This window comes from Pleurodeles waltl, chromosome 3_1 (genome assembly GCF_031143425.1).
Source record: "Pleurodeles waltl isolate 20211129_DDA chromosome 3_1, aPleWal1.hap1.20221129, whole genome shotgun sequence".
Lineage (NCBI taxonomy): Eukaryota > Metazoa > Chordata > Amphibia > Caudata > Salamandridae > Pleurodeles > Pleurodeles waltl.
This window is the reverse complement of record NC_090440.1, coordinates 1,686,069,672-1,686,096,498: the sequence shown is the minus strand read 5'-3', so window position 1 is coordinate 1,686,096,498 and position 26,827 is coordinate 1,686,069,672. Positions and strand designations below refer to the sequence as shown.

The following is a 26,827-nucleotide window of genomic DNA, read 5'->3' as shown; positions in this document are numbered from 1 at the left end:
TCTGCCATGTTTTGTTATGACTCTTTTTTTTTCGTGTTTGTTCTTCGTTAACACACACACTAGACATTTTAATTGCTGCGCACTGTTGTCGTTTGTAAACAAGCATCAGATTGTTGACACGTTAAGAAACCTTTCAGATTACACTAAAAATGAAAAAAAATCCTATCCATGAGGTTCATTCGTTGAACATATGTATTCCTCTAATAAACTACTTTAAATGGTATGCCATTATTTCTCCTAAAAAATGTACACGTTTATGAAAGTGATTATCAAATTATGGACAGTGTTGATTCAAAAGTCGTTTTGGGGTTATTTTGTGTGACACTTGCATTTATTGCACTTTATGACTCATTTACAATGTAATTATATCCTTCGGTGATTCACAGCATTGTGTTACTGAAATAGTTATTTAGAAGGGAATGTAGAAGGTGATGTAGAAACTTGTGAATACAAAACTAAACCATGTCAGAGATTAGAGAATATCTTTGGTTTAAGTAGTGGTCAACAGAACAGGGGGAAAGTGAAGGAAAATTATAATTGGTTTAAGTATTCAAAAATCAGTACTCCAAAAATACATTTTTAAGAATAACAAATTAGAAAGGAAATTAAAAGTTGTGAAAAAGAAGCCTACATGCCTTGCGCCAATACTGTAAACGTCTAGAGATAAACATTTTTTAACAATTGGACACTGAGACCGCACCATACTGTGCTTGTGAAGGAGCTGAAGTGAGGTTTAGAACATCTGCTACTGAAATATGCCTGCCTATGACAACAGCAAAAGAGAAGGGCCTGCCAAGAACAAAAGAGAAGGGCCTGCCAAGACTTCTGAAAGAGGAATGGCGACAGAAACACAACAGTCCTCATCCACATCCTTTAAGCAGATCAGTTTTCAAGGGATGAAACAAGCCTGAAGTAGGTTTAGACTCTGGAGTAACAAAGAGTGGACGATGCAATGGAGGAACGTGTATCCGTTGTATAAAATAACTTTTGTAGCAAAAGCTTGCAATCGATGATGCTACACAAAGAAACAGTGTTTATATAGTGCTTGTTAACCGCTAACTGCAAATTAAAGTTCTGCTTTATGATATTTTTTGTTACATCTCTTAGGGGGTAATTTCCAGTTTGGTGGAACTCCCACCCAGCTGGATTTTGGGATCCGCAACCTCCTTTAGAGGTGGGGGAACTGCCAGGTTTCCAACAATGGAATCTCCTCTGGCTTTGTTCTTGGAAATCGTTGAATTGGCAGCACATCGGCATCAAGACCGCTGTGTCCCAGTGGTGGCAGCTCCTCGCAATAGGCCGCTCCCTGGGATTTTCCATGCAAGAGTCTACCCAAGTGGAAAAACATGCAAAAGCCCAAAAGTACAAAAAAAAAAGGACACGAAAACTCCCTGCGCATCAGCGACCACTGTTATTTTGCTTTTTAGAAACAACCACCCACTTTGGGGTTTGTTTCTGTAAAGGAAAATATAATACTGATTGGACAAAAGTTCATGCACCAAAGCAGTGGATGAACTTTAGCCAATGAGATGCTCAGCAGGCAGGTGAGGATTTCTAAATGTGGCATTTAATTCCCCTCGGGTGGTTGGAGGCTAAGTCCACTGCGAACTAGTAGATGGTTGAGCTGCCCATCTGCCTCTAAATGTGCCCTTTGATTTGTTATTTTTTGTTACATATTAAATACAAGTCTTTGGGCCCAGCCTATTTAACAGAAACTACATTTTGGTCTGTGAGACATTTTTACTCCCTAGTTTCACCAGAAATCAGTGACAAGCAATGATAATTCCAATAGATCTGGCTTTAGCCAATCTGTGTTTTTTATTTATTTTATTTTTGCAAACCTACGCAATCGAAATTAAAAGGGTTAGAGTAATAAAACCTAAAACTACGTCCATCTAATAGTGGTGTGCATATATTTGAGAAAAATGTTAAAAATTACATGTTGCAAAAAATAGATTAAAAAACATAAGGTGACGGGCCTATCAGCACTGCCACTAAAGTGGACTACTTTCTGGGCGAGGGTGCAAACGTGCAAGAGGGAAACAGGTGCAAGAGTTGGTGCTATCACTAAGTGAACAAGTGTCTTCACTTTGCTCGATACTGGAGGCTGTGGTGGGAGTATGCGAAGTGTGAAGGACACCTGAGTTAAGCAATGGATGAAGAGGGCAGACTAAAAGCTGCTCTCTGTATGTATATATAAGCATACATTTTTATTAAGCTTTTTTGGAAAACATGAGGCTGGCAAGAGACAGCTAAAGATGTTTCTAGGCCAGATCTAAAAGCAGAACTTAAAGGAGATTTGCTAAAATGGTTAAAGCAATGTGGTTAAAGCTGGAGAGGTACAATGACTACTACATTCAATGACGCCATGAAGGTATCAATACCCTAGGTAGGTGAAACTGGGTATGATGGTTAGTGTTTTTTGTGGTTCTACAGCAAAAATCCTTGCAACCAACCGCTTGGAGTTAGAAGATGTCATTATGAGATATATTTAACAGGTCTTCCGCTGGAACAGGTGGAGGGTTCCAGCTCCTTCTAAAACTCAGCATGCACTTCTGTTTTTGGAGCAGTTATGGAGCAGGCGAAGACGTCAGTCCTTTGGACCGAGGGTGGTAAAGGGTCAAGTTGTGAAATTGTTAATATTAAGTCCAGCTCAATTCTGTGGGCCGAACACTGATCTTTCCAGGGCTGACGTCTCATAGTTTTACTGGCACGGACAAGCTAAAAAATGATGCTGCGGAATGTGCCCAGGGTATCTCAGGTATGATCACTCAACACTTTGAAGCTGTAAGAGTCGCACATGTGGCATAGGTAGCAGGACCACAGCTTGCTGTGCTGGAATGAGAGGCACGACCCAATCACGCCAACAAATAAAACATTAGGGATTGTTTGTGTTCCGGTTCAGCGGAAGGGTGACATGAATGAAGGACTGGACTTCCCATCGGAGGCAGTGGTAAGAGTGATTTGCATAGGATAAGTTTCTGTCATAGGTCATCAATTGTATTACAGTAACACCTATATTTTCGTGTTCCTGCAATAGGTTCCTATGTAACGGCAGAGATAAACTAAATACCAATAGTACAGAACATGCTCAGATGAATTAACAGTGGGCCAGATGAATTTTAGAATTTCACCCATTACTAACTGCTAAGTGAGACTCTTAGTTTTAGCCACAAACATTGGGGTCTACCATGTGGTCTGTTTGGGGCCTATGCGCATGAACCTATATTGGGACTCTGATTATCACAGGCTGCTGGGGCGTGCTCGCCGTCCACTGTTTGTCCTTGGCACTATTCTGAAGGTTCAGTTTTGAAACTTCTCACATATCTAGAGGGGATTCCAAGGGACACTGATGAATAATTACTATCAACTATAAAAAAGTGTAATTGTGGTCAATTGTGGCCTAGTGTGTTTCGGTCCGAAAAAACAGTATTTTTAAGTCCGGCTTGCCAGCAATCTATAGGACGAAATGTTACCAATTGTTTTAATTTTACGTAGAGTGGGCTTTGGCTTCATTGCACAGGAGTATTACCTTCTCTCCTCATGCTATTGGCTGTTTGGTGTATCATTCCGACCCCTGTCTAAACAGATTGGGTCCCTAGCTTTCAGTAATAACTCAGAGGGGGGTCCCCAGATTCCAATAATAATTCACTGGGGGTCCCCAGGTTCCAGTAATGATAAAGCAGGGGTGCGCAGAAGTCAAAAGGTTGGGAACCACTGCTATTGAGCACTTGCATGAGGAACTATTTTACATCTCAAAAGAAAACTCAACCATGGCACAATAATTTCTCTATACAATTGACGCACTGTATATTGAAAGCAACTGGTATCTGTTTTGTGTTTTTTCACTTCAGTGGCTCTATACAAAAAAAGATTAGTCAGGACTCAAAATGTATGCCAGATATATGTCCTTTGCTAATGTTTGTTATAATGAGCATCTATGAGGAGGCAGCACTATATCATTATCCTGATCATCCACAGATATGAAAAATAGAGGTGAGAAATACACTAAAGGCTCAAGCTAAGCTCGGACTACTCTTAGACTCAAGAGCCCTAAATGAGCCGAACTTTCATGTGGCTTCTGTCTGCCACCCACGCTTACCTCATGCATCAAGGATTAAAGACAAATCATTAATATTTGATGTAAAACAGAAAAGATAAACAGATATCAATTTATGTACTGAATGTGAAATCAGAATGTATTGATCTTAGGCAAAAAATGTATATCACAATGCCTCTTTTAACTTCATTTTGGCATTTGAGATCATCTTGAAGCATGTGAATTCAGCAAGTACTCTGTTCACTAAGTGCGCATGTGTGTGTGGCTGGCTGTCTGAGGCCGGCCAAACACACATGCGCACTTATGTTTTTGCAAACCGGCTGTATACACAGCCAGGCTGGAGAAGCAGTACAGACCACAGGCTTGTGTCTGAGTGGCACTCCGAGATGGTCAGACAAATCCTGACGCTGCTTACATGCTATATTTAGCATGTAAGCAGCGCCAGGATTGCTGGGGAGCCTGTGACACCACAACAGCAGCAAGGAGGCAGGATACAGCAGCGGGAGACGGGCGAGGGAGGTATTTTAATTTTTTTTTCCCCATCATCCCCCCTTGCCCCTTATTTGACATATGCGGCAGCCGCCGCTGAAAGTCATACGATAAGCATATAAAGGTGGTCATATATGACACACCTATCTTAGCAGTCTTAGGAGTAGGACGTTTTTCTGGTTAATTCACAGAGACTCTGACGTTTAGTAGCTCTGTTGTGTGTATAATCAATAGAGGAGAACATTCATGCTTAAATAATGCAAGGTTAGAAAGTGGTCATTTACTTGAATGTTGAATTGCCTCAACGTGAGAGCAAGTGAGATATTTAGTATCAGAGACCCACAGATCCTGTGGGCATTTCCGGAGAAGGAGCACTTCAGGAAAGATTTTTCCAAAACTTTGGGATTTCAAGCTGAAAGAGTACTATGCTCCCAGAAGTTGTTTTTTTCGCTGAAATGTTACTTTTGTTTGAAAGGTATTCAGGAATGCCACGGTGTAATACTTTATAGAGTCTAATTTTACATAATGCCAATGTTTAGCTCTTTAACGGTACATATAACATGATTTGCTTAAATGTAATTACCCATGCTGACAGTTGTCTTGTCTCTGACCTATAGCAGTTCAATCTTGTATGTCAGAAAAGCTAAAAAGACAAACAGTTGTCTGTTTTGAAACATCACAAAATCACAAAAAGTAAATATAAGCTTCCCTTTTGACACATACTCCTAGCTTGGATATAAATGATAGAACATGTTTGTGATGGCCCATTGCAGAGCGGTTTGGTGCTGATCATTTTTTCTGCTTAAAACAAAGCCATGTCATCAGCATAATACTTCTTTTGGCCAGAGCCTTGTGTCCCCCCAGGATCATTTGAGACCCCTATAGGGTAGCCTTCCCCCCCTCCAGTTTGAAGACCCCTGCTCTACAGGCATATTTGGATCTATTTGCCCGGCTGGGTTATTCTCAAGTAGATGATGTTATATGTGTCGTTTTAGTGACATATACATATTATTTTCTAGTACTGATGAAGTCATGTGGTTATTGATCCAAATAATGAAACATGTTGGCTGGAAGTATGAAAGCTGAAAACTAGTAAATTTTGATTCAATGAAGAACCAATTTTGATTGTGCCAAATGCAGACGTAAGGACACCTATCTTTTATGAGTGTGCAAAATTTGCATAACTTGCTTTTGCCTAATAACACAAAATGTTGGCACAATTATTCGATAATTCATAATTATGTGAAATGCAAAAATGCACAAAATGAATCCTTGCACCCACTTTGGATTCAAGATTGTATTTTGCGCCAAAGAACACTGGCGTTGAGAGTGGTGGTGTTTGCCCGGATGGAGAAATATCCGTAAATCCTTTATTATGTAGGCCTGATGTGGAAGCATGTTTGAATAGTCATGGAAACTTACATGTTCCAATTTGGAGACCATTGCGGTGGTTGGCCTCCTTCTTCACTTAGAACCCATGAGATGAGATGTTTGGAGTCTACTTAAACATGAAATTGGTGGAAACAGCTACAAACAAATGTTGGCGAGCGCTGTGTACTTTCTGCTAGCCAGACTTGCATAGTGTATACTTTACAAATCGAGGCTGTCTTATCAGTGCTGGGAGCTTTCAAGGAAAACCAGTTAAAGTCAGCGTAGGACTGTTGAGTTATGATTATATTCTTCTGGGGCCAGAGACCACTGAGGCAGCAAAGAACAGAACAGCTGAGGAAGTGGGCTGACCAAGGAGGCTGAGTCTCTTCGTAGGAAGTCCGGTGACTAGTGCATTCCTATGTTCAATACGAGAAGTTGTTGTTTGAACTATGGTCTTTCGGTGTGCTTTTGAGGGGGGGGGGGTGTCTAATATTTCTGATGAGTCTTAATTTGCAATTCCCCCCATTTTCTATGACTTTAATATGTGATTTTTTAAATGAGTTTAGAATGAAAGATGATAACTAGGGACTTGGTTGTTTAAACCATGTTGTGGGAAATACCTATCATTTTCAGTGTTCAATAATTCAAGTGGAAAACAGTGATTAGATTTGGGAAAGAGGATCAGAAGCTCTGTTGTTTGCATACTTCATCTGAGTTTCAAATGTCTCATCAATGACTGTATCTGTGATATGCATGTGACAGCAATGACAGATAAGCAACTTTACTTGTCATTGTGGATCTTCGGTCTAGACCTCTGATAACATGTATATCTGGTCATTTAACTTTTAGTCCAATGTTGACTCCCGGGCGTTGGAACAATAACTACATGTTTTTCATTCAACTCATCTGTACTCATGAACTTGGAAGTAACCTAAGCACAGCAGTTAAATATGTTTTAGCAATTCCACCATGATTTACATGCTGTGTTCTCTGGATCTCTCAGGATCCTGCTCACTACCATCTCTCTCTGAGGAAATTCCATCCTCACTACTGGCACACCACCCAAAGCTACTCAGTCCCTAGTCACTAGCAACAGTCATTCATGCATCCAACCAACAGCACTAGCAGCCCTCCCTCAGACAAGTGCATCCCCCAATCCGAGCACACCTCTAAGAGACACTCAATCCTTAATCACTAGCACCCCTCCTTGAGGCATTGATCCCTTATCACTGACAGCTCCTTCAGAGACAATTATGTTACTCACTCCTAGCACACCTTCCAGAGACCCTCCTTATGACAATCCCATCCCTCAATCCAGGCACACGTTCAAGAGGCACCCAACCCCTCATCACCAGCCCCCTCTTTACAGCATTCTCCTATTACTACCTCTCTCCACCCCTGTTCAGGCATTAATCCCTCATAACTAGCAACGCTCCCTGAGAGAGTTCTAGACCGCTCTCCCAGCACATTCAGCGGCACGCCATCTCTACTCACTACCAAACTTCTCTCAGACCATACCACTGCTGATTCTTGCTACACCTTTCAAAGATACTCAGTGCTTACAGCTCGCCTTTATGACAACCGCCAAGATCAAACTGCTATTCAAGAACCACCACCATTTTAAGGTAACCACAGTCACCTCTAAATAATTGTGATTCTTGCACTGTAGCTTCGATTAAAATTGTGTGAAACGCGGGCAAGCTTCTTTTTTTTGTTTTAAGGAAAAAATGCTTTCTGGATTCAACCCACATTTGTAACAAGCAATGGCAAAATCAATAGATTTTGTATGTTGAGCCCTCAATTCAATATTTGTAAAAAGCCTGCATTGATCTGCAGCAGTGAAGAACACACCAAACAAGAATTAACACTGTTCTGCATTTGGTGCATCTATGAAATAAAGAATTTAATATGTGGTGATTCCGTGCACCTTTAAGATGTGAAATAGTCACTAATGCATTACAATGGAAGCACTCCGTAGGATGCGAAAGGATACATGAAACTTGTATTTATTAGCATGAAGGGAGAAATACTGCTCTGGGTGGAGCTACGGCCCACTCACAGATATCTTAAATAATGTATTACATCAGGTAACAGCAGCTGTGCTGTCGAGCCAGACCTATAAATCCAATATAAATATATATATCCTAACGACTGAAGAAATCTTTGCCTTAAGCCACTGGAAGGGTTGGGGCTAAAATAACCTGCTGCAGTTGTTGAGTGGTTAAAGGGCCATCTGGAGAGGTGTGCATTGGTGGGAGGGGCGCGAGGCACCCAAGACAGACAGTTTCAGGGCTCGGAAACATTCTGGAATGTCTGGAAGGAATGTGCAAAGTGACCTGTGTGGTGCCTGTTAGGGCTGGAAACACCCCCTCCCGCCTCCCTCGGAGCCCACACTCCCATGTTAATCAATCAGTCCCCATGGGAAGACTGTGCAAACCATGGTACAGCACATTCCCTGAGAGGGAGACAGAAGTTAGAGGTGCGGCCATTAAACCGAGAATGTGGGACGGAATTAGAGGCTTACACATGGAGCTAAGTAGAGCCTGGAAATGGAATCAGACACACCTGGAGCGAAAGGGAGCTTGAGAATCTGATGACACACAGGTGGAGAAGAGGAGGGCCTCGGACTCTCAGACCAGACACACCTGGGGTGGAAGGAAATCAGACACACCTAGAAGGGGGGCAGGCTGGGAAGTGAATTAGGAAAAGACAGGTGGTCACACACTCATAGACTGGACATGAATGGAATCAGACACAGGCATCGGTAAGAGACTATGAATGGAACCGGACGCCCATTGACTGGAGGTGAGACGAGGAATGGAATCAGACATACAGAACGGAGACAGGACTATGAACAGAACTAGACACTCAGAGACTATGGGTGGGACGGAGAATAGAATCCCAGAGGTGGGGAAGAGACTTTGAATGGAAACAGATGCCTATAGACTGGAGGTGAGAAAGGAAACGAAAAAGACCTAGGGGTGGGGAAGGGACTACGACTTGAACTGTCCGCTCATAGACTGGATGAGAGATGGAGAATGGAATCAGACACAGGGGTCGGGAAGAAGATGGGACTATGAACAGAACCAAACACTCATAGGATGGAGGTGAGACACGGAATGGAATCAGACACAGAAAGCAGGAAAGGGGACTAAGAATGGAACCAGATGCCCAAAGACTGGAGGTGAGATGGAGAATGGAATCACACATACAGAATGGAGGTGGGACTATGAACTGAACCACACTCTCAGAAGACAATGGATGAGACGGAGAATGGAATTCCAGAGGTGGGGAAGGGACTATGAATGGGACGAGGTGCTCATAAATTGGAGGTGAGATGGGAATGGAATCAGACGCAGAGGTGGGGAAGGGACTATAAATGGAACTAGATGCTTATAGAGTGAAGGTGAGACAGGAATGAAATCAGACCCAGGGGTGGGGAAGATACTAAGAATGGAACGAGCCGCCCATGAACTGGAGGTGAAACGGAGAATGGAATCAGGCATGGAAAGTTGGGTAAGGGGCTATGAATGGAATCAGACCTCATAGGCTGGGGGTGAAACGGGTAATGGACTCGGACACAGAGAGTGGAGGAGGGGACTACGAATGGAACCAGAAGCTCATAGCCTGGAGGCTAAGTGGGGAATTAAATCAGACATGGATCAGGGAGGGGAATATGAATGGAACCAGTGCTCATAGCCTGGAGGCTAGGTAGGAAATAGAATCAGACACAGAGGGCAGGGGAGGGGACTATGAATGGAACCAGACACTCAAAGCCTGAAGCTAATTTGGGGAATAGAATCAGACACAGAGAGTGGGCGAGACTGTGAAAGCAAACATAGACTGGAGGAGAGAAGTGAACAGGGGTAGGACTATAAATGAAACCAGAAGTTCATAAATTGGAGGCGAGGTGGGAATGGAATCAGACACAGACAACGAGGGTGAGACTATGAAAGCAACCAGATGCTCATGGCCTGGAGGACAGACGGGAATGGAATCAGACACAGAGAGTGGTGGAGGGACTATGAAACGAACCAGTCATTCAGAGACTGGAGGAGAGACTGGCCATGTGGGCACACATTACAGTTGAGGTGTGGCTGGAAAGGGAATAGGACAACCCCTACAGTGGAGGAGTCTTTAAGAATTGAGTCAAAGACACCTGTAATGAAAAAGAGCCTGGAAACTGAATCAGAAGCACAAGTGCAAGGTATCAAACACGCTGGAACAAGTGAGAATCTGGGATAGAATACGGATACACATCTGAAAAGAAGGCAATTATGTAGAGTTCAGGTCGCGGACACATCTGGAGTGCAGGCATGACAATCTGAGCTATATGCATTGAGCCCTGGAAATCGAGCAGGTTAACAAATGTAATTATACAGTGATAATCCTTCTCCCCTGCCACTTATGTACCAATATCCTCACTGCTCTACTGCTCCATTGCAAGACCCAGATTTGCAAAGCCATTTACCAGTCTCAGACCTTGTGATTCACTAAATTAAAGCATTTACTTCAGTCAAATGGCTTATTGGCAAGTATTAAACCCATTTTGATATTTGATAAGTGCTTATCGAATCGCAAAATGTATACCAATCGCAATTTGGAAGGGACATGCTGAGGGCATTCCTTCCAAAATGCAATTTTTAATGCTAAGTATAAATGTTTACAACCACCATTTCAGTCACAACCCATTGATAGGCTACTGACTCCATTAAGAAAGTGTTAACTCATTTGCAAAGGGTAAAGTTTCCCCTTGCAACCTCTTCGCCTTTGGGAACACAAAAGAAAGTTTGTTTGGGAGTGGGCAGCGGTCCAGGAGGACCACTGCCAACTCTAAACCACACTTTAAAAAAAAATGCTTTTAAACACAGCCCCATTCCCTTTCAGGAAATCAGCTTGCAGTTAAAAATTAAAAAATTTATTTAAAAAGCAGTCACAGATATGGTAGTCTGCTGACCCCAACAGGCCACCAACCCTGTGATGCCCACCAATCCGAGTGTGTCGCAATTTGAGATTCACCTCATGAATAGTGATGAATATACAAGTTTAGAAAGAGAGCAGCCTTTCCATACCCTGAAACAACATTTAATTTGGAATACTTCTGACATTTAGAAGTTGGAACACATTGATAAAAATAATCATATAATTTAATTAATGAGACTATGAAGTTGAAAGAGTCTTGGTGCAATGTCACCAATACCCCAAGACCGATTTTATGTTTGACTAGATCTTAACATTAGAACATGAGATTTGTATTTACCAGTCATAGGTCACCCCTCAAACTATCCCATATCTCATTATTACTGACCAATGAAACGGACACAGCAAGATGCTGCTGTATATTAGATCATGTAATCTCCAAGTCATCGTGCAATCAGATGAAACCCTGGAGCCTCAAACTCACTGTCCAGTCTGAATGCACTCATAAAATACCTCAATCCGTGTCCAATCACGGCACACTTCTGAAGTATCCCTATCTACCCAATGAGGAACCGCATGCACTTGTATTACTTAACAAAGACCATGGCCACTGTCCAATCTTAAACCTTCACTGGAGAACTTTATATACAGAAAATAACGCACCACTGGTGCGCCTCTGCCCCTGTCCTATCAGAACGCACCCATGCAACATCTGCGCCGCTGTCCAATCGGAATGGGTCCCTGGAGGCCCCAGAGTCAGCGTGAGATCGGCCTTTCCTTCTGGGCCGAAGTTTTCAGACGTGAAATCTTTAGTGGCCCGCTCTAAAGTATGTAAATTAACTTCAGGTATTGACACCGTAAGAAAGACTCCGTGCCATAGCCAAGGTGCCGCACGCTTCCCTTGGGTGAGGTGGCAGCTCTGCATGGAGGGGGATGAGGCACCTTTCACCCAGTGCCAAAACTTACAAGGGTACATCTTCAAATGCTGAAGCCGCGGGCTGCGAAGACAGCGCGCCACGGAAACATGAGACACTCCATCCGCACAGCGAGACTACACCTGATGCCTCATTCCCAACAAGTACGGACACAGACTCGCGAGGAAAATTCAACATCAGCAGAACGAGCAAAGCCCTTCAGAGTGTGCCAATTTGTTAGCAGGGAAAATACCTCTCGCACTTTCAAAGCCTGCAGCTTTGTTCCTCTTCGAGCCTAGCTCAATGAATCCTGTCAGGCTTCTCTCCACGCTCCCAGGAAGGCCCCTCCCCCCAGTCGGGCATTCCTCTGAGAGCAGGGAGCTTTCTTAGTCAGCCCTGTCTGTCGCTGTGGCAGGAACACATAAAGGCTAGCGGTAGGCACGACAGCAGGGGGCACAGACCACGCCAGGGGGCACTGAGGGCAGAGAGGAGGGCAGGGAAAGAACAGGTAGCGGCTGCTGCGGTGTTCACGGAGGTACGGCTAAGGCTGAGCGGCGGCAGACATCAGTGAAATGTGTATGTGGTTCTATGGGTGACGGCAGGGTGAGAGAGGGGAGCAGAGTGGTTCTCGGAGGAAACACATTGTACTCGCAAACGAACGTGCGAGTCATTGAGAGTCATTGGCCATGAACGCAGAAGTTCATGGTGTTCAACGTAGGCCCATGCCCAGATTTTCAGTGTCTGCGTAAAGCAAATTCACATGCAACACATGTTCATAGCGCCAATTTTCATAGTCATTAGTTATCCTGAAATTCTGGCACAGATCCGGACCTCCTTGATCGAAGGTTGACTCCCTGCTCTAGAGTGACTGTTAGGGCCTAAGGTTACATTTACACATGAGGCAAATGTTTGGGCCTGTCTTCGTGTGTAACCTGAACATTGCAAAAGTGACTCTTCCTGACGCGTTTAGCTCAGCAGGCAGCACAGGGTGAAGTAGTCCATGAGGTATGAACTAGTGGTTATCAACTGAGGGGTTATTTGAGGAGGCAGCACATGGAAAAGTGCTGCATGAGGTGTTAGCTGGACAGCCGGGAGTGGTTTGAGGAGGTAGCCATGGAAATGTGCTTCGTGGAGTATTCGCTACTGAGGCACACGGAAGATGTTTGGAGGGGGGGCACTGTGAAATGCAGTTCGTGGGACCAGGCCAATGGGCAGCAAAGGGGATTTACGCAGCATGTGAGCAAAAGGGTGCGCGTTTCAGCTTGGAACCCATTGCTGGCAGGGGTCCACTCGTTGACAGGCAGGACTTGGCGACCTCTTTATGGCACGCAGGAGCCTTGCTGCTGTTCTCTGTAACACTGGGCCCCCAGGCTAGTACCTACATCAGAAGGGCCTGTGGCTGGCACCTACTCACGGGACGTTAGTGCTGGCACTCCTGGCTTCGAGGAGGTACCTGCACCTCATGCCATTAAAACACACACAATCCTCATTGTCACTGTTCAGTAGCCCGTGGTGGAACGTGGAAAGAGGGAGATTAAACTTTAACAATGTGTAACCCACTGCAGAGATAGGTTTATCTAACAAATTAATTGCCCATCCCTGCCCTCCTTCCTTATGGATCTGTCGCTACATCGACGTGTAGATGGGGAGGGTGCGGGTGTTAATGGTAGGAGGCTCTGGAGACAGGTTTGACCAAGAGCAGAGATCACCCTCCAGCCCCTCACACACTTGCACATGTGTCCTCGACCGTTCCCCCTTACCTCGGCCCTGAGACTCCACCGGAACAGCCAGGTACTGGGCGACAAGCAGCAGCATCCAGACACAAGAGGCCCACCTGGAAGACACAAGCAGAGCCCGGTGGGCGCTGGTTAGATCCTGCCTCTCTGGTGGTATTCCCCCGCTCCGACTCACACCACCGTGCAACTGTTGATAACCCACGAAACCACTTGTCACCACCAAGAGACTGGCCTCTGTGGCACTTTGTGACCGCAAAGATTGAGCGCAAAATGGCGCGTTTGTGACTCCCAGCCCTGCCTCCGGGGGGGCTAGAGCGAGGTGTGGTGGAGGTGCAGGAGCTTCGGGAGTGGGAGGGGGTAACTGGTGGAACTAGGGGTCGGAGCCTGGGACAACTTAAGATGAGGGTAGTGGAGCTCGGGGGAGTGGACGACCCAGTGCTATATGTGGTAATAGCATGTGTTAAGGATGTGACGGCGCTGGTGTGTGGTTAGTGGTAAGGCAGTGTAGGTCGCACTGGAATTAGGAGGACCATAGTGTAAATGCACATGGGAGTGGTGCTGGGGCCGGTAGAGGTGAACGCAGTGCGCGAGACTTGGTGAGGGGTTGGGTGAACGGTGCTGAGGGGTTTGGAAGGACCTTAAACTGTTGATGGTGCGGTGTCGGTGCCCAGGCAGGGCCTGGGGCACACGCTGTAGCTAGCTGGGCTGACTGCGTCTGGTGGGACTGAGGGTGGCTCCGGTTAAGCTAGCGAGCTGAGCTGAACCAAAAGGTGGTGAATCTGTGTAGTGCGAACGATTGGTGGTGAGATCAAGGGGCTAAGGATGCCGAAGAAGCTGGACATGGGCACGTATGTAGGTCACAGACAGGGGTAACTCAACAGGCCCGGTGAGGTCTGCTGTCAGACCTAGGGGCGGCAGCGGGGGGTGCTGGGCTGTTGCTGGGGTGTTGGCGTTAGGGTGATAATGGGCAGGTGGGGTCTGGTTTGTGGAGAAGTGTTGGCACTGGCGTGTGGATGCTGGGGTTGGGGAAGTGCTTGTGCTGGAGTGTAAGTGCTAGTGCTGGGGTTGGTGGTGGATGTGGTCATGTGCCGAGCTGCTGTTGCTAGGTTGGTTCTGTTCGAACATGGAGTAGAGCTGGGATGTTGGCGGTAAGAGTTGTGCTTCTGTGCAGATAAAACGGGTCGTGCTGGAGTGTTGGGGACAGAAATGCTGGTGGGAGGCTGCAACCACGAGCCGTGGGGATTAGGAGATGGAGAAGGTGCGGGTGCTCGTGGTGTCGAAAGTCTGGGGGTCTGGTCAGGTGGCGATGAAAGTCCTCGGGGTTCCGTCCCTTGTGCACGACTTCTGTCCCTCCGCGTCCACGAGTCCAGCCCCGGGCTCCGGGTCATTGTCCAAATCCCCCGGTCTGACTCGTGCTCCACACATCGCAGGACTCTAGAAAAGTCAACACACAGGCAGGGTAGAGGCGCAGGACTCACCTGGGCGGCATGGCGGAGGGAGTACTGCGGGCACTGCAGGGACGGGATGGATATGGCGGCCTGGGGTCCCCTGGGTAAAGCCGGAGCTCTGGGACCTGCCGAGGACCCGACAATCCAGGAGAGGAAAGTGCTGAAGAGCCAGCGAAGTGCAACTGAGAGCAGCAACTGGAACCCGGCGGAATGCCTCCCGGAGCCGTGAGCCGGCGGGTCCTAGCGCCAGACGGGTATAAGGATGGCTGTTCAGTGCCAGGGGGCTAGGACAAGGCGCGCTGTGCAACGCCAGAGGGCAAGACTGGCAAAAACGAGGGCGGCAAGAGAGGTCAAGTATTGCTAAAGGAAGACTAGTCCAGAGCAAGACTGCACAAGAAGGGTGGTAATATTGGCACAGAACCCAAACTGTCACAGGATCGTGAATAAAGGGCAACTTTAGTAACACAAAGGAAAGGGTAAGCGGCTGTCATGAAATAATGGGAAACAGGACTGGCACAGAGAGAATTAGCAAAGTCGGAACAGAACCGAGGAATAAGACTGGCATGGCACCAGGGCATTAAAAACCGGCACAGGCGGGGGAACAGTTACTGAGCCAGAAAAGATAAAACTTGCACAGGACCACGGAAGAAAGAGGCAACGACTGGAAGGAGCGGCAAGGTTGGAATAGAACCAGGGGTTTTAAGACTGGCAGTGGACCAGAGAGGCAACAGGGTCACGTAATGAGCAATGATAACATGTCACACCCGAGATGGCACGGGTGTAATGGCAATACAGCAACACAGGACTCAATGCTGGGAACATTGGACGCAAGGCTGGCACAACATATGGGTGGCAAGACCAGGACAGCACTAGTGGAGACGAGAGTCACAAACAGGGGATCCCATACTGATGCAGCACCAGCCGAGGCCAGGCTGGAGAGGTACCAGGGAATGAGGGCTAGGGCCTACTGGCAGAGCACGAGGGAAGGCTGCACTCGCACAGACTTGGAGGGAAAGCAAATGTGACAAGTGCAAAGAAGGCAAGAATTGCACAGATCTAGAAGAGGCAAGGCGGGCGCTACACCAGCGGGCAAGAATGAGGCTGAGACTGCACCTCTGGGGGCCAGAATAACACAGATCGAGGTTGGTAAGATTAGCAAAGGTAGGTGAGGCGATGCTTGCACAGCACCACAGAGCAAAAATGGCCCAGAGCCCGGAGAGGCAGAAACAGCACCAAAGGGCAAGTTGTGTGTATGACCTACAGGAGCGAGCAAGACAAGTGCTGGCATTTTTTATCTTAGATCCAGGCGCAGTTGGAGATTACTTGGTAATAACTGAGCTGGGACTGTCTTTCTGTGCTCGCTCCCAGGTCCTGAATACTTTTGATAAAAAAAGTTAACGCTTCATTCTCCTTGACTCTCCAATAGTAGTTGTTGGCAAACAATGTAGGTGTACCGAGGAGAGGTAGTTATAGTTAGGATCTAGTTTCCATAGGAAAAGCATTTTTTGTTTTGCCAATAACTGTGGTGCTGTTTGACGAATCGTCATAACATTTTCAAAATTAGTAAGACACTTGGTTCAGCTGCTGTCTTGAAAGTTTCAGGGTGATTCATTAGGCCAGAGCTGAGAAAGGGGGGCCAGGTGGTGGATGGGGGGTGGGGGGCAATGCAGAGGGTAGGCGTCCTAAAGCACTTTTGTTCCCATGCAATTGACCATAGGGATTTTGAAAACGACTTCAGCTCAAATAACCAGACGGACTTAGGCCAAATTTGGCAGAAAGCTAGCTTTTGGGCTAGAAAGAGCCCTTTTTATGATTTGGCATATACCTGTTCAGTAGTTTTCGAGTAATAAAAAAAAAAATGTATATCTAGGAACGCGGGTCCAACAGATACCATGCTGATATTTGATTGGCTACCAACATTTCAACAAGGAAGTATTGGCAGCCATTTTAGGATTCAGACACAGATTTGGGCTGCTCTAAAAAAAACAAAGGAGGGGGGCTGCGTGAAGCCATTAATGGTCCTGGGGACCGCCAACCCGCCACCCCGCATGTCCATAGGTGCCCACCCTCGGGACATAGTTTTTTGCTGTCGCATGGCTAGACCTTTGCTAGCTTCCGCCAAGTGAGAGCAAACAGTAAGTTCCCTCTCAGTGGGCGGGAGCAGGAAAACTGTAACAGCCTGGTGGGAGCGGACTTTTTATATGTCCACTGTCAAGAGGTCAGAAAAACAGATAAAAAAATTGCTCCTGCACGTAGGGAGCAGCATTCTTTGCTGGCTCCCATGGGGTGATTGAGGCTTCCCCCGCAGTCCACCAAAGTGTGCACTGGGTGGGGCTCAGGAGGTGGGGTGGTTTGGCACTGAGGGTTGGGAACCCCGGGGCCAAAATTTGAATGAGTATGGGGGTCCCTGAGGCCCCTCCTTCCCTTCCAATAATTGGCCATGCCCTGAGGGGAGTGAATCCTGAGGCCAAATAAATCAGCCCAGGGAGGGAGAGGGCATGCTTCCCCCCTCTCCTTTTATGAATTTGTCAGGGGATGTAGTCCCTGAGGCCAAAATCGGCTGAGGAAAAGGAGGGCATCCACAAAAACCCCTCCCTTTCCAATATTGGTTGGGTCCAGGGTATGGGATCCCTGGGGCTAAAATTGGGCAGGGAGGGGGGCCACTGGGGCATTGGCTGTATGGCCTGGCCGCAGCCAACCACCACCATGCACACCTCACACACTCACCATGCACTGCTACTTACCCCACATATTGCATCATTAAAGATATCTTCTACAATATCATTTATAATATGACTCCATCATTTGCAACCAAATTATTGATGAGAAACCAGTGCATGGCGGGGGTGCAAGTTATAGTTAAAATCTGAATCTAACTATATCATCCCTCTAACCTTTGGATTTATAGTGATATGTATATGTGTTCAAAATACCTAGAAACCAGCAAACCCTGTATAAAAGCCCATCTCCAATTTCCTTAGAACAGGCATCTCTAATCACCCGAAGTAATGAAATGATGCAGTTGTTCAAATAAGTTATTAAGGAAAAGTAGAATATTTCTTCTTTTTTCAACACATGCTGAGCCTCACCATTTTCTAAATCTAATCAAACTGATTATAATATATTGTTGAAACAAATTACTAATTCCTTTGATGTATTTCGGTTCACAGTAGATTCAGCCTTTATTCTTCATGACTGCACCATACTATTGTTTTCATGTGCAACAGCGAGACATGTGGTGCCTCATTCTCAAAGGTAACGTACACTTTTGAGTAATTTACACTTTTGAGTAAGTTTACTACTTTTTGCTTATTCACAAAAGCTGAGTGAAAGCTGGTAGTAAAAAACAGGAATAGTATGAGTAGTTCAAAACTGATTATTTCAGGTACTAGCCCATAAAATAAGACAAACATTTTTATAATTCATTACACAGTTCAATAAATATCTTTAGCACAAATATTTCACATAAAAACAGTCAAGGTGAAAAGCATTCTCACTAAACTAGCAAAATGATAGAAATTGCCAATAACAATTTTAAAAAGGAAAATGGCAGCGTAAAATAGTCTGATGGGTTGAGATAAGTACAATTTGGAAATTACAATGCTCCTACAAATTTACACTGTCACTTGAAAACAGGGGGCAAGGAGAAAAGAAAAAAACATTTATTTTGATGATGTATGAAAATTACATACATTTTCAAAACAATGCACCCACCCTCTTCCTAAGTATCCACGCAAAATATAAGTATCGCTAATGCCAAGTACCAACTGCTGGCTGGTGTCAGACCGTAAGAAACAATAGGCCTTCTTGTATTGTCTGACACTCATGGCAGTGCAGAGTGGTTTAAGCCCGGTCCGCCTAGGCCTATCATATGCTGGACAAAACATAAGACATGTTCAAAATCCTCAATACTATAATTACAAAGTACACATGCTGGTGAATCAGCGCAATGGGTATTCCATTTATTTGTACATTTTGTTTACTAATAGTGATCCAAGCCTGATTTTTATGAACACCGTGAGAGCAAAGGGAGGTTGAAACATGTCCATGTACAGTTCCTTAGCAGTTATGGCCTTAAAGGATAGAAAATCAGCCACCAAACCCCCAGATTTGGCCTTACCATGTTGACCAGTGAGATTGTATTGTATTGTAATAGTATTTATATAGCGCTTACTACCCCTGACGAGGCGTTGAAGTGCTTTTCGGCGAGTAGCACGCTACTCCGGAACCCAACAAGAATTAGTGGTGGATTAGTATAGGGAAATATGAGTACAGTTTTAGTATTATTATGAGTTAATTTGAGCCGTGGATATGAGAGAGTTTGTTAGTTAGATTGACTGGAGTAATGGAGGGGTGGAGGAGGAAAGAATCAAGAAGTGTTAATTGGGAGTTTATGGTAATAGGATTTAGGCTTGTGATGAGTAAAGGTAGGATGGAGGAGGGAAGAGTCTGTGGGAGGGAGTAGGGAGATCATAGTAGCAGGGTGAGATAAATGAGGGAGAATATAGTAGGGTTGTTTGGGAGATCGTGGTAGTAAAGTGAGGTTTGGGTGAGTTAGATGTGGAAGCGGAGGGGAGAGCTTAGGCAGAGTTATTTAGGAGAGGAAAGTAGTAGAATGGATTTGGGATGAGTCAGAGTGGGAATGGAGGATAGATTGATAGAGACATGACATATGATGATGGGTAGATAAGTGTGATATAAGCTGAGAGCAGAGATTCATAAGAATGTAGTATAACAAGTTATCTAGGAATTTTGCAATGACCTATGAACATGTTAAGCATAGAATAACACACACATATATATAATATATACACACACACACACACAAAAAACATACACACATGAATACACACACATATCCACACATATATGTACATACATATACCTATTTAAACCATAAGTAAATACACTTAGTTAAACTGGTTTAAAAAGTGTGTGTGTAGTTTATTGTTATGACATAGTAGCAATACATATTTTCTAAATAACTATTTATAACTAGAATATACACATAATCAGAATTTTTTTTATCAACATAGGCATATGCAGTCCATAGTTGTTTGAATATGGTGGTTATGAAGGAAAGAGACAACTCTTGATTAGTTTTCTGAAGACAAGATAGTTATCTGTGGCTCTTATAGTTGGGGGTAATGAATTCCATAGTTTGGCTGCTTGAACAGAGAAGGATGTACCATCCTATAGTCTTTTTCTTGTATGGTGGTGTTCCAAGGCGCCGTGCCAATCTTGAGCTGAGGTTTCTTTGTTGAATGTATTTGTTTTCTTTTCTGATAAAAAGCAGTCCTGTTCCATGTATAGCTTTGTGGGTGATACAAAGCAGTTTGAAAGTGCATCTTCTGGCAACGGATAACCAGTGTAGTGCTCTCAAGGCAGGGGAGATGTGGGTTGTGGCTTTACATGTAATAGTAGCCTGGCTGCGAAGTTCTGAATACGTTGTAGTTTTTCCATAATAGATAGAGATGATCCATGGTAGAGGCCATTGGCATAATCCAGTTTGGATAGTACAAGCGTGACAGTAGTTTGCACTCTGTGTGGAAATCTGAGACTTCAAGGTGATGAAGCTTGTTTGTGCTAATTTGTCCACTTGGGCATTCATAGTTAACCTGGAGTCCATGGTGATTCCAAGATTTCTAACATCCTTGGATAATTGAGGAGGTTGTCCGAGATCGTCAGGCCAGGCGCACAGTGGGTCATAATTTTTCCAGTCACCACAGTTTTGGAGGCATTTAGTTTGAGATGGCTCCAGGTCATCCACTGATCAATGGCTCTGAGGCAACTGAAGATTTCTGAGTTTTCAATGTTTTTGGGGCATTCTAATTTAAGTAGTATTTGTGTGTCATCTGCATAGTTGTAGCATGTGAGATGAAAATCATTGAATCAGTTCTGGTAATGATATCATGTAGATGTTGAAAAGCAAACATGAGATGATTGACCCTTGGGGGACCCCTGATTTTGTGAGGTAGGGTTTGGACGAGAATGGGGAAAATAGATGATATTAGATCTTTTTTGAAGATAGGATGTAATCCAGTCGAGAGCAGTCCCTTCTATGCCGGCTTTTTGGAGTCTTTGAATTAGGGTGTCATGGTCAACCGTATCAAAGGGAAGCAGAGAGGTCCAAGAGAAGTAGTGCAGCAACTGCATTGCGGTCGACTGTTTTTAAGATCATCCCAGATTGCTATGAGTGCCGATTCAGTGTCTCTTCCTGGGCGTAATCCAGTTTGGAAGTCTGAAAGTATAGAACTGTCTTCAATGAATTGTGACATCTGGGCGAATGCTGCGGGTCTAGGTTTGTTTTCTTTAATAACGGTCGTATGTATGCCTTTTTCAGGTCTATAGCAAAAGTTCCTGTAGTTAGAGTTGTTGATGATTCTTCTTACAGGTGTGGCAGCAGAAGTAGATAAAATAATGTTCTTGAAGATTTGTGGTGGACAAGGGTCAGAAGGGCAACCAGAAGGTCTGCTTGCTTTAACCAAATCCATAAATTCACCATGGGATATTTGTTTGAAGGGCTGTTGAGGCTGGGTTGGTTTATTCTTAGAGGGTATTTTAGGAAAGGGGTTGGTGCTGATGGTTTTCTTCTCTTTTAAATAGGAGTCCAATGTGTCTGCCTTGGATGTGTAATGAGCTGACAGTTTGTTTGTGAAATCATGAGTAGTGGGATGACTTCCTTCCATGCATGTAGGTTTTCGAAATTCATTGAGAATTTTATAAAATTATTTGGTTGTAGATTTAGCATTTTGAAGTCTGTCTGAGTAGTACCTTTTTTAGCTTTTTTGATTGATAATTTGTATATTCTGTTAAGTTTGTATAGCTGCAGTTTGTCTTGACTGTTGTTTGTTTTGAGCCAGGTCCACTGCAACTTTCTGATTTGTTGCTTTATCTTTTTAAGTTCTGTGTTTCTCCAAGGTGTTGGTTTTCTTTTGTCTTGTTTAGTTTTTTAGAGTTGTATTAGGATATCAAAAGCTTCCTGTAGCCAGTCATAAAGTTTTGGAACAGAATAAATTGTATCTAGATCTGTGTTGGCTGTTAGTTGTGTTTCTAAGTCGTCACAATTGAGTTTGCTCCAAGGTCGATAGGTGCATGTATGTAAGTAGTTGTGTGGTTGTTGATTTGTGGAGTTTTATGTCAGAAAGTTATCAAATGGTGGTCTGACCATGTGATTGACGTGGTGCTATGAACGGTAACTAGTTCAGGCTTAGCAAAAATGACATCGAGGATGTGTCCAGCGTTGTGTATGGGATTGTGTACAATCTGATGTAGGTTCAATGCGACTAGGCCAGAGGTGATAGCTTTTGGATGGGGCATATTGGGTTTGTCAAACCAAATGTTTAGGTCCCGAAGAATGAATAGGTTTGAGTATAATGTAATAAGGTTTGAGACTGTGGCCCTCATTACAACTTTGGCGGGCGGCGGAGGTCGCCCGCCAAAGTTGCGCGTCGTGAATACCGCACCGCGGTCGGAAGACCGTGGCGGGTATTCAGAGTTTTCCCCTGGGCTGGCGGGCGGCCGCCGAAAGGCCGCCCGCCAGCCCAGGGGAAAACGACCTTCCCACCATGAAGCCGGCTCGTAATCGAGCCGGCGGAGTGGGAAGGTGCGACGGGTGCTACTGCACCCGTCGCGTATTTCACTGTCTGCTATGCAGACAGTGAAATACATTTTGGGGCCCTCTTACGGGGGCCCCTGCAGTGCTCATGCCGTTGGCATGGGCACTGCAGGGGCCCCCAGGGGCCCCGCGACTCCCCCTCCCGCCATCCGGTTCCCGGCGGGAGAACCGCTAGGAACTGGATGGCGGGAGGGGGAGTCGGAATCCCCAAGCCGGCGCAGCAAGCTGCGCCGGCTTGGAGGATTCCTTGGGGGCAGCGGGAAACCGGCGGGAGACCGCCGGTTTCCCTTCTCTGACCGTGGTCAGAATGCCCCGCGGGGCACCGCCGGCCTGTCAGCGGTGCTCCCGCGTGCCGCGGCCCTGGCGGTTCTATACCGCCAGGGTCGTAATGAGGGCCCGTATCTAGAAAAGCATCTGGGAATGTCGAGTTGTTAGTTGGAGGTCTGTAAAGGAGGAGAAAGTTACAGGAGGAAGTTGGAGTAGGGTGGCATCTGGTGAGGAGGGCTTCACAACCTTGTATGGAAATGTTGTCTGTTTTACTGAGATTTATTGCCTGTTTGAATATAATAGCTAGTTCACCTCCTCTCTTGCCTATACGGTTTTGTGTGATGGTTTGATAGCCCGGAGGAAGGGCTTCGTGCAACACTGGGGCCATGTCATCTCCCAACCATGATTCTGTTATGAATAGTAAGTCAGGTTGTGTGTCTGTGAGCAGGTCGTAGATGTGGTGCTTGTTTTTTGAGAGTGACCGAACATTTATGAGCTGGCAGTTTAGAAAAAGTGTGCTAGTGGCAGTGTTGTTATGTTTAGGAGAAGGGTAAGCAGTATAAATTGAGCTTGAAGCAGGTGTGTTGTTAGTTGTGATAACTGTGTGAGAGTCACAATAGTCTTGTTTTTCAATATAGTGTTCCTCTTCCAGCAGGTTTAGGAGGCATTTTGTTGGGTCTGTGTGTGTGGGTGGTGGACTTGGTGGCTGAGAGAGACATGAAGAGTGGACTGTTTTTGTAGGGTAGCCTTATTATGTAATAGACAAGGGGTTACGAAATTGTTAAGAGTGGCATGTTGTTTATTTTGTTTGCGTCTGTTTAGTGTGGATAGAGTATGGGTTAGGGGTGGTGGAGGAGCATGTGGATCATGATGTAAGGCTCTAAATTGTGCAATGGAGGAGAGGCGAGTGAATGAAAGTTGCTGGGTTGGGGTGCTTGTGGTAGGTGTTTGTGCGGAGTGAAAATATAGGGGTAAAGACAGGACAGGACTTGCATTCTTTGTGTAGTCATGTGGGTGGGAGTGGGTGTGATCATAAGTATAATTAAAGTTTGTGTTGATTTGATGTGCTGATCTGTGTGTTCTGTATTGTTTTTGTCGAATAGTGAGAGGGGATATTGATGTAGTTGTTTTCGGTGAGGGATTTGTATGTGAGTTAGAGCTGGTGAGTGGAATTAGAGTATTACAGGGGGTGTTGATGTGTTTTGGAGATGAAAGTATGAGGTGTGTAAGAGGGGGTGGATGTGTGTCAGGGGAGTTTGTGTTAGTTCTGATGACTGGAAGAGGTAATATATGTGGTGGAGTGGAGTGTGGGGATTGTATGGTTGTGTGTAATTGGTGAAGAGAGGGAAGGGTGTTTGTAGATGGTGTGTTGGAAGGCTGGGTTTGGGCATTGTTATGATGAAAGGTGGTCTGTGTGGAGCAAACAGAGGATAGTATTGTTGGTTTGTATGAACATGGAGTGTGTATCTGGAAGGCTGAAAGTAATGTATAGTGTGGTTTTCTGTTGCATGGGTGATGGCAGGTTGTGTTAGTGGGAGTGGACAGAGTAATGTTTGCTGTGAGAATGCAGGGGTTTGACTGTTGTAGTTGTGGAGGATATGTGTATATGTGTTGCATAAGGGATATTGTGTTGGATGATGGGAAATTGCAATCTGTCTGTGGTCAGTTTGTGATGCATGAGTTGGATGTCTTTGCAGATAATGTGTTTGCATGTTGATGGATGTGTAGGGAGTAAAATCCTTTCTTGTAAATAGAGAATTGGGCAGTATTTCTGGCCCTAGGCCTTAGGCCTTACTAGTCCTGAACAGGCCCAAACAGGCAACTGCCCTTGTCCTCTCTGCCCTTTGCCTCGATGCCCGGGTTGAGACGCCCTGAGTCCAAGGCTTAAATAGCCCTACTCGCCAATAGAGATCTAGTCCTAAACCTAACCAATCAGATTTGTAACCCTGATTCAAAAAATCAATGGGAGACCCATTCCTAATCACCAGTCATACCCCTTAACCTGACAATAAATCACAACCTCATCCCTAGAGCCAGGAATCAATCAGATTCTCAACCCTATCCACCAATCACAACCCCAGCCCTAGAACCAGGAACCACTCAGAATCTCAGCCCTATCCACCAATCACAAACCACAGCCCTGGAACCAGGAACCAATCAGAATCTCAGCCCTATCCACCAATCACAAACCACAGCCCTGGAACCAGGAACCAATCAGAATCTCAGCCCTATCCATCAATCACAACCCCAGCCCTAGAGCCAGAAACGAATCAGAATCTCAGCCCTATCCACCAATCACAACCCCAGCCCTAGAGCCAGGAACCAATCAGAATCTCAGCCCTATCAACCAATCACAAACCCTAGCCCTAGAACCAGGAACCAATAGAAAAACCAGCCCTGAACAACCTATCAAAACACCATATGCAACAACCAATACAAACTTATATAAGGGGCAAGTTTACTGAACTCCAGTCCCTGTGGGCAGGGAGGAGGCAGCTGCTGCTCTATTCAGAATCTTCTTGGATACAGACAGGCTGAATCCACACTTCCAAGCTAGCAGAGTCTACTTTCCAGGTAAGGGGGAGATTGTTTAAAAAAACACTGAAATACCGCTTGTCGTGCACTCTGAAATGTGGATTTTTTAAGGCAAAAAAACAGGGGATGCAGACAGTTTCTATTGCTATTTCAGTAGGCATCTTTTATAATAGCCTAGTGCTGGTGGTTATTAGTGACATATGATTGCAATACTCACTCAGGCCCTAATCTTAAGGATAGAGTTTAACATATTGGAACCATGTGGGAGGTTTGACTTGCTCATTTTCAACACTTTCTATGCTGTTAACGTATAATGGGAAAGTTCTGGGGTAGACCACAGCCTGGCCCAATGTAGAAGAGGTTTCAACGTTGCCAAATTACCAACCCTCTTGAAAATAGACAGATCTCTGGAGTACCCTCTAGAGGACTAAATAAGGATCTCAAGAAGCTATTTTCCTTTGATGATATATCTTGTGAATTTACAAATCCCCAGATTTCTGCCCCAGTTAGTGCAGTAACCCAGGCTTTAGCCCTGTAAACATCGATAGCTGGATAGATGGATTTGGGAGCAGTTGCCTTGGACATCTTGACAATTGCAAATGCAGTGTGTAGCAGTATTAGTTCACTTGTTTGCAGCTGGGACTTCCATCTCTTAGATTGGTCACTTCTGATCCCAAGGTAATCACATTTTCAACCACCTGCAGAGTGGATCCTTTCATTCAGAGCACACCTCTGCAGTTTCTTTGGGGATTGAATACTATTATCTTAGTTTTTTGGCTGTTCACTTCTAACCTGAAGAGGTTACAGTACTCAGTGAATTTGTTTAACAGGTTTTGTATCCCAGATGGGGTTTGTGAGAGCAGAAGAGAGTCGTCTGCAAAGAACAGCACCAGAATGGAACACCCCCATAACCGTGGGAAGTCATAAGCACAATTACATAGGTGCTTCACCACATCATTTATATACAACGAGAATAGTGTTGATACGAGTACAGACCCTTGACATATCCTGAACTCTACAGATATGAGGTCCGTCAGTTTGCCACCAAATCCCCATCTGACTTTGGCAAATGTGTTACTGTGTAATCTTGCAAGGGTGTCTAAGAGTACATGATCTAGCTCCATTGATGCTAAGGTGGAACACAGGTTCTTTCTGGGCACTAGATCAAAGGCTGCCCTAAGGTCCACAAAGCCCATAAAAGGATGGCTCTTCTAGAGCCTGAGATATTTCGCGACAATAAGGTTGAAGTGAAAGATTTGATCTGTCATGCTCACCATAGCACGAAAACCTGCCTTTAATGGGAACATGATAAAGGCCTCATCCTCCCACTCCAGAATTCTAGTCAGGACCTGGCAACAGAAGATCTTCTGAAGGTTATCAATGAGGCTGATAATTACTAGGAACACTCCTGTCACCCTTTTTGTATACTGGCACCACACCAGGACTCGGAAATCTTCCAAACTGCAAGT

General features: G+C 45.1%; 1 protein-coding gene across 2 annotated transcripts in view; it reads right to left on the bottom strand.

The window, feature by feature from the left end:
* Positions 1–15,145, bottom strand: part of COL18A1 (collagen type XVIII alpha 1 chain) — a 366,466-nt gene extending 351,321 nt beyond the window's left edge. Inside the window, exons 1-2 of one of the 2 annotated variants that reach the window (XM_069225464.1) lie at positions 14,969–15,145; positions 13,515–13,588 (exon numbers count right to left, since the gene is read on the bottom strand). In XM_069225464.1, the coding sequence (XP_069081565.1) occupies positions 13,515–13,588; positions 14,969–14,979 (85 nt within the window). In that variant the 5' untranslated portion in view covers positions 14,980–15,145. The remainder of the gene's footprint in view (positions 1–13,514; positions 13,589–14,968) is intronic. The other variant, XM_069225463.1, reaches the window with a different exon arrangement.
* Between the last annotated feature and the right edge of the window lie 11,682 nt (positions 15,146–26,827).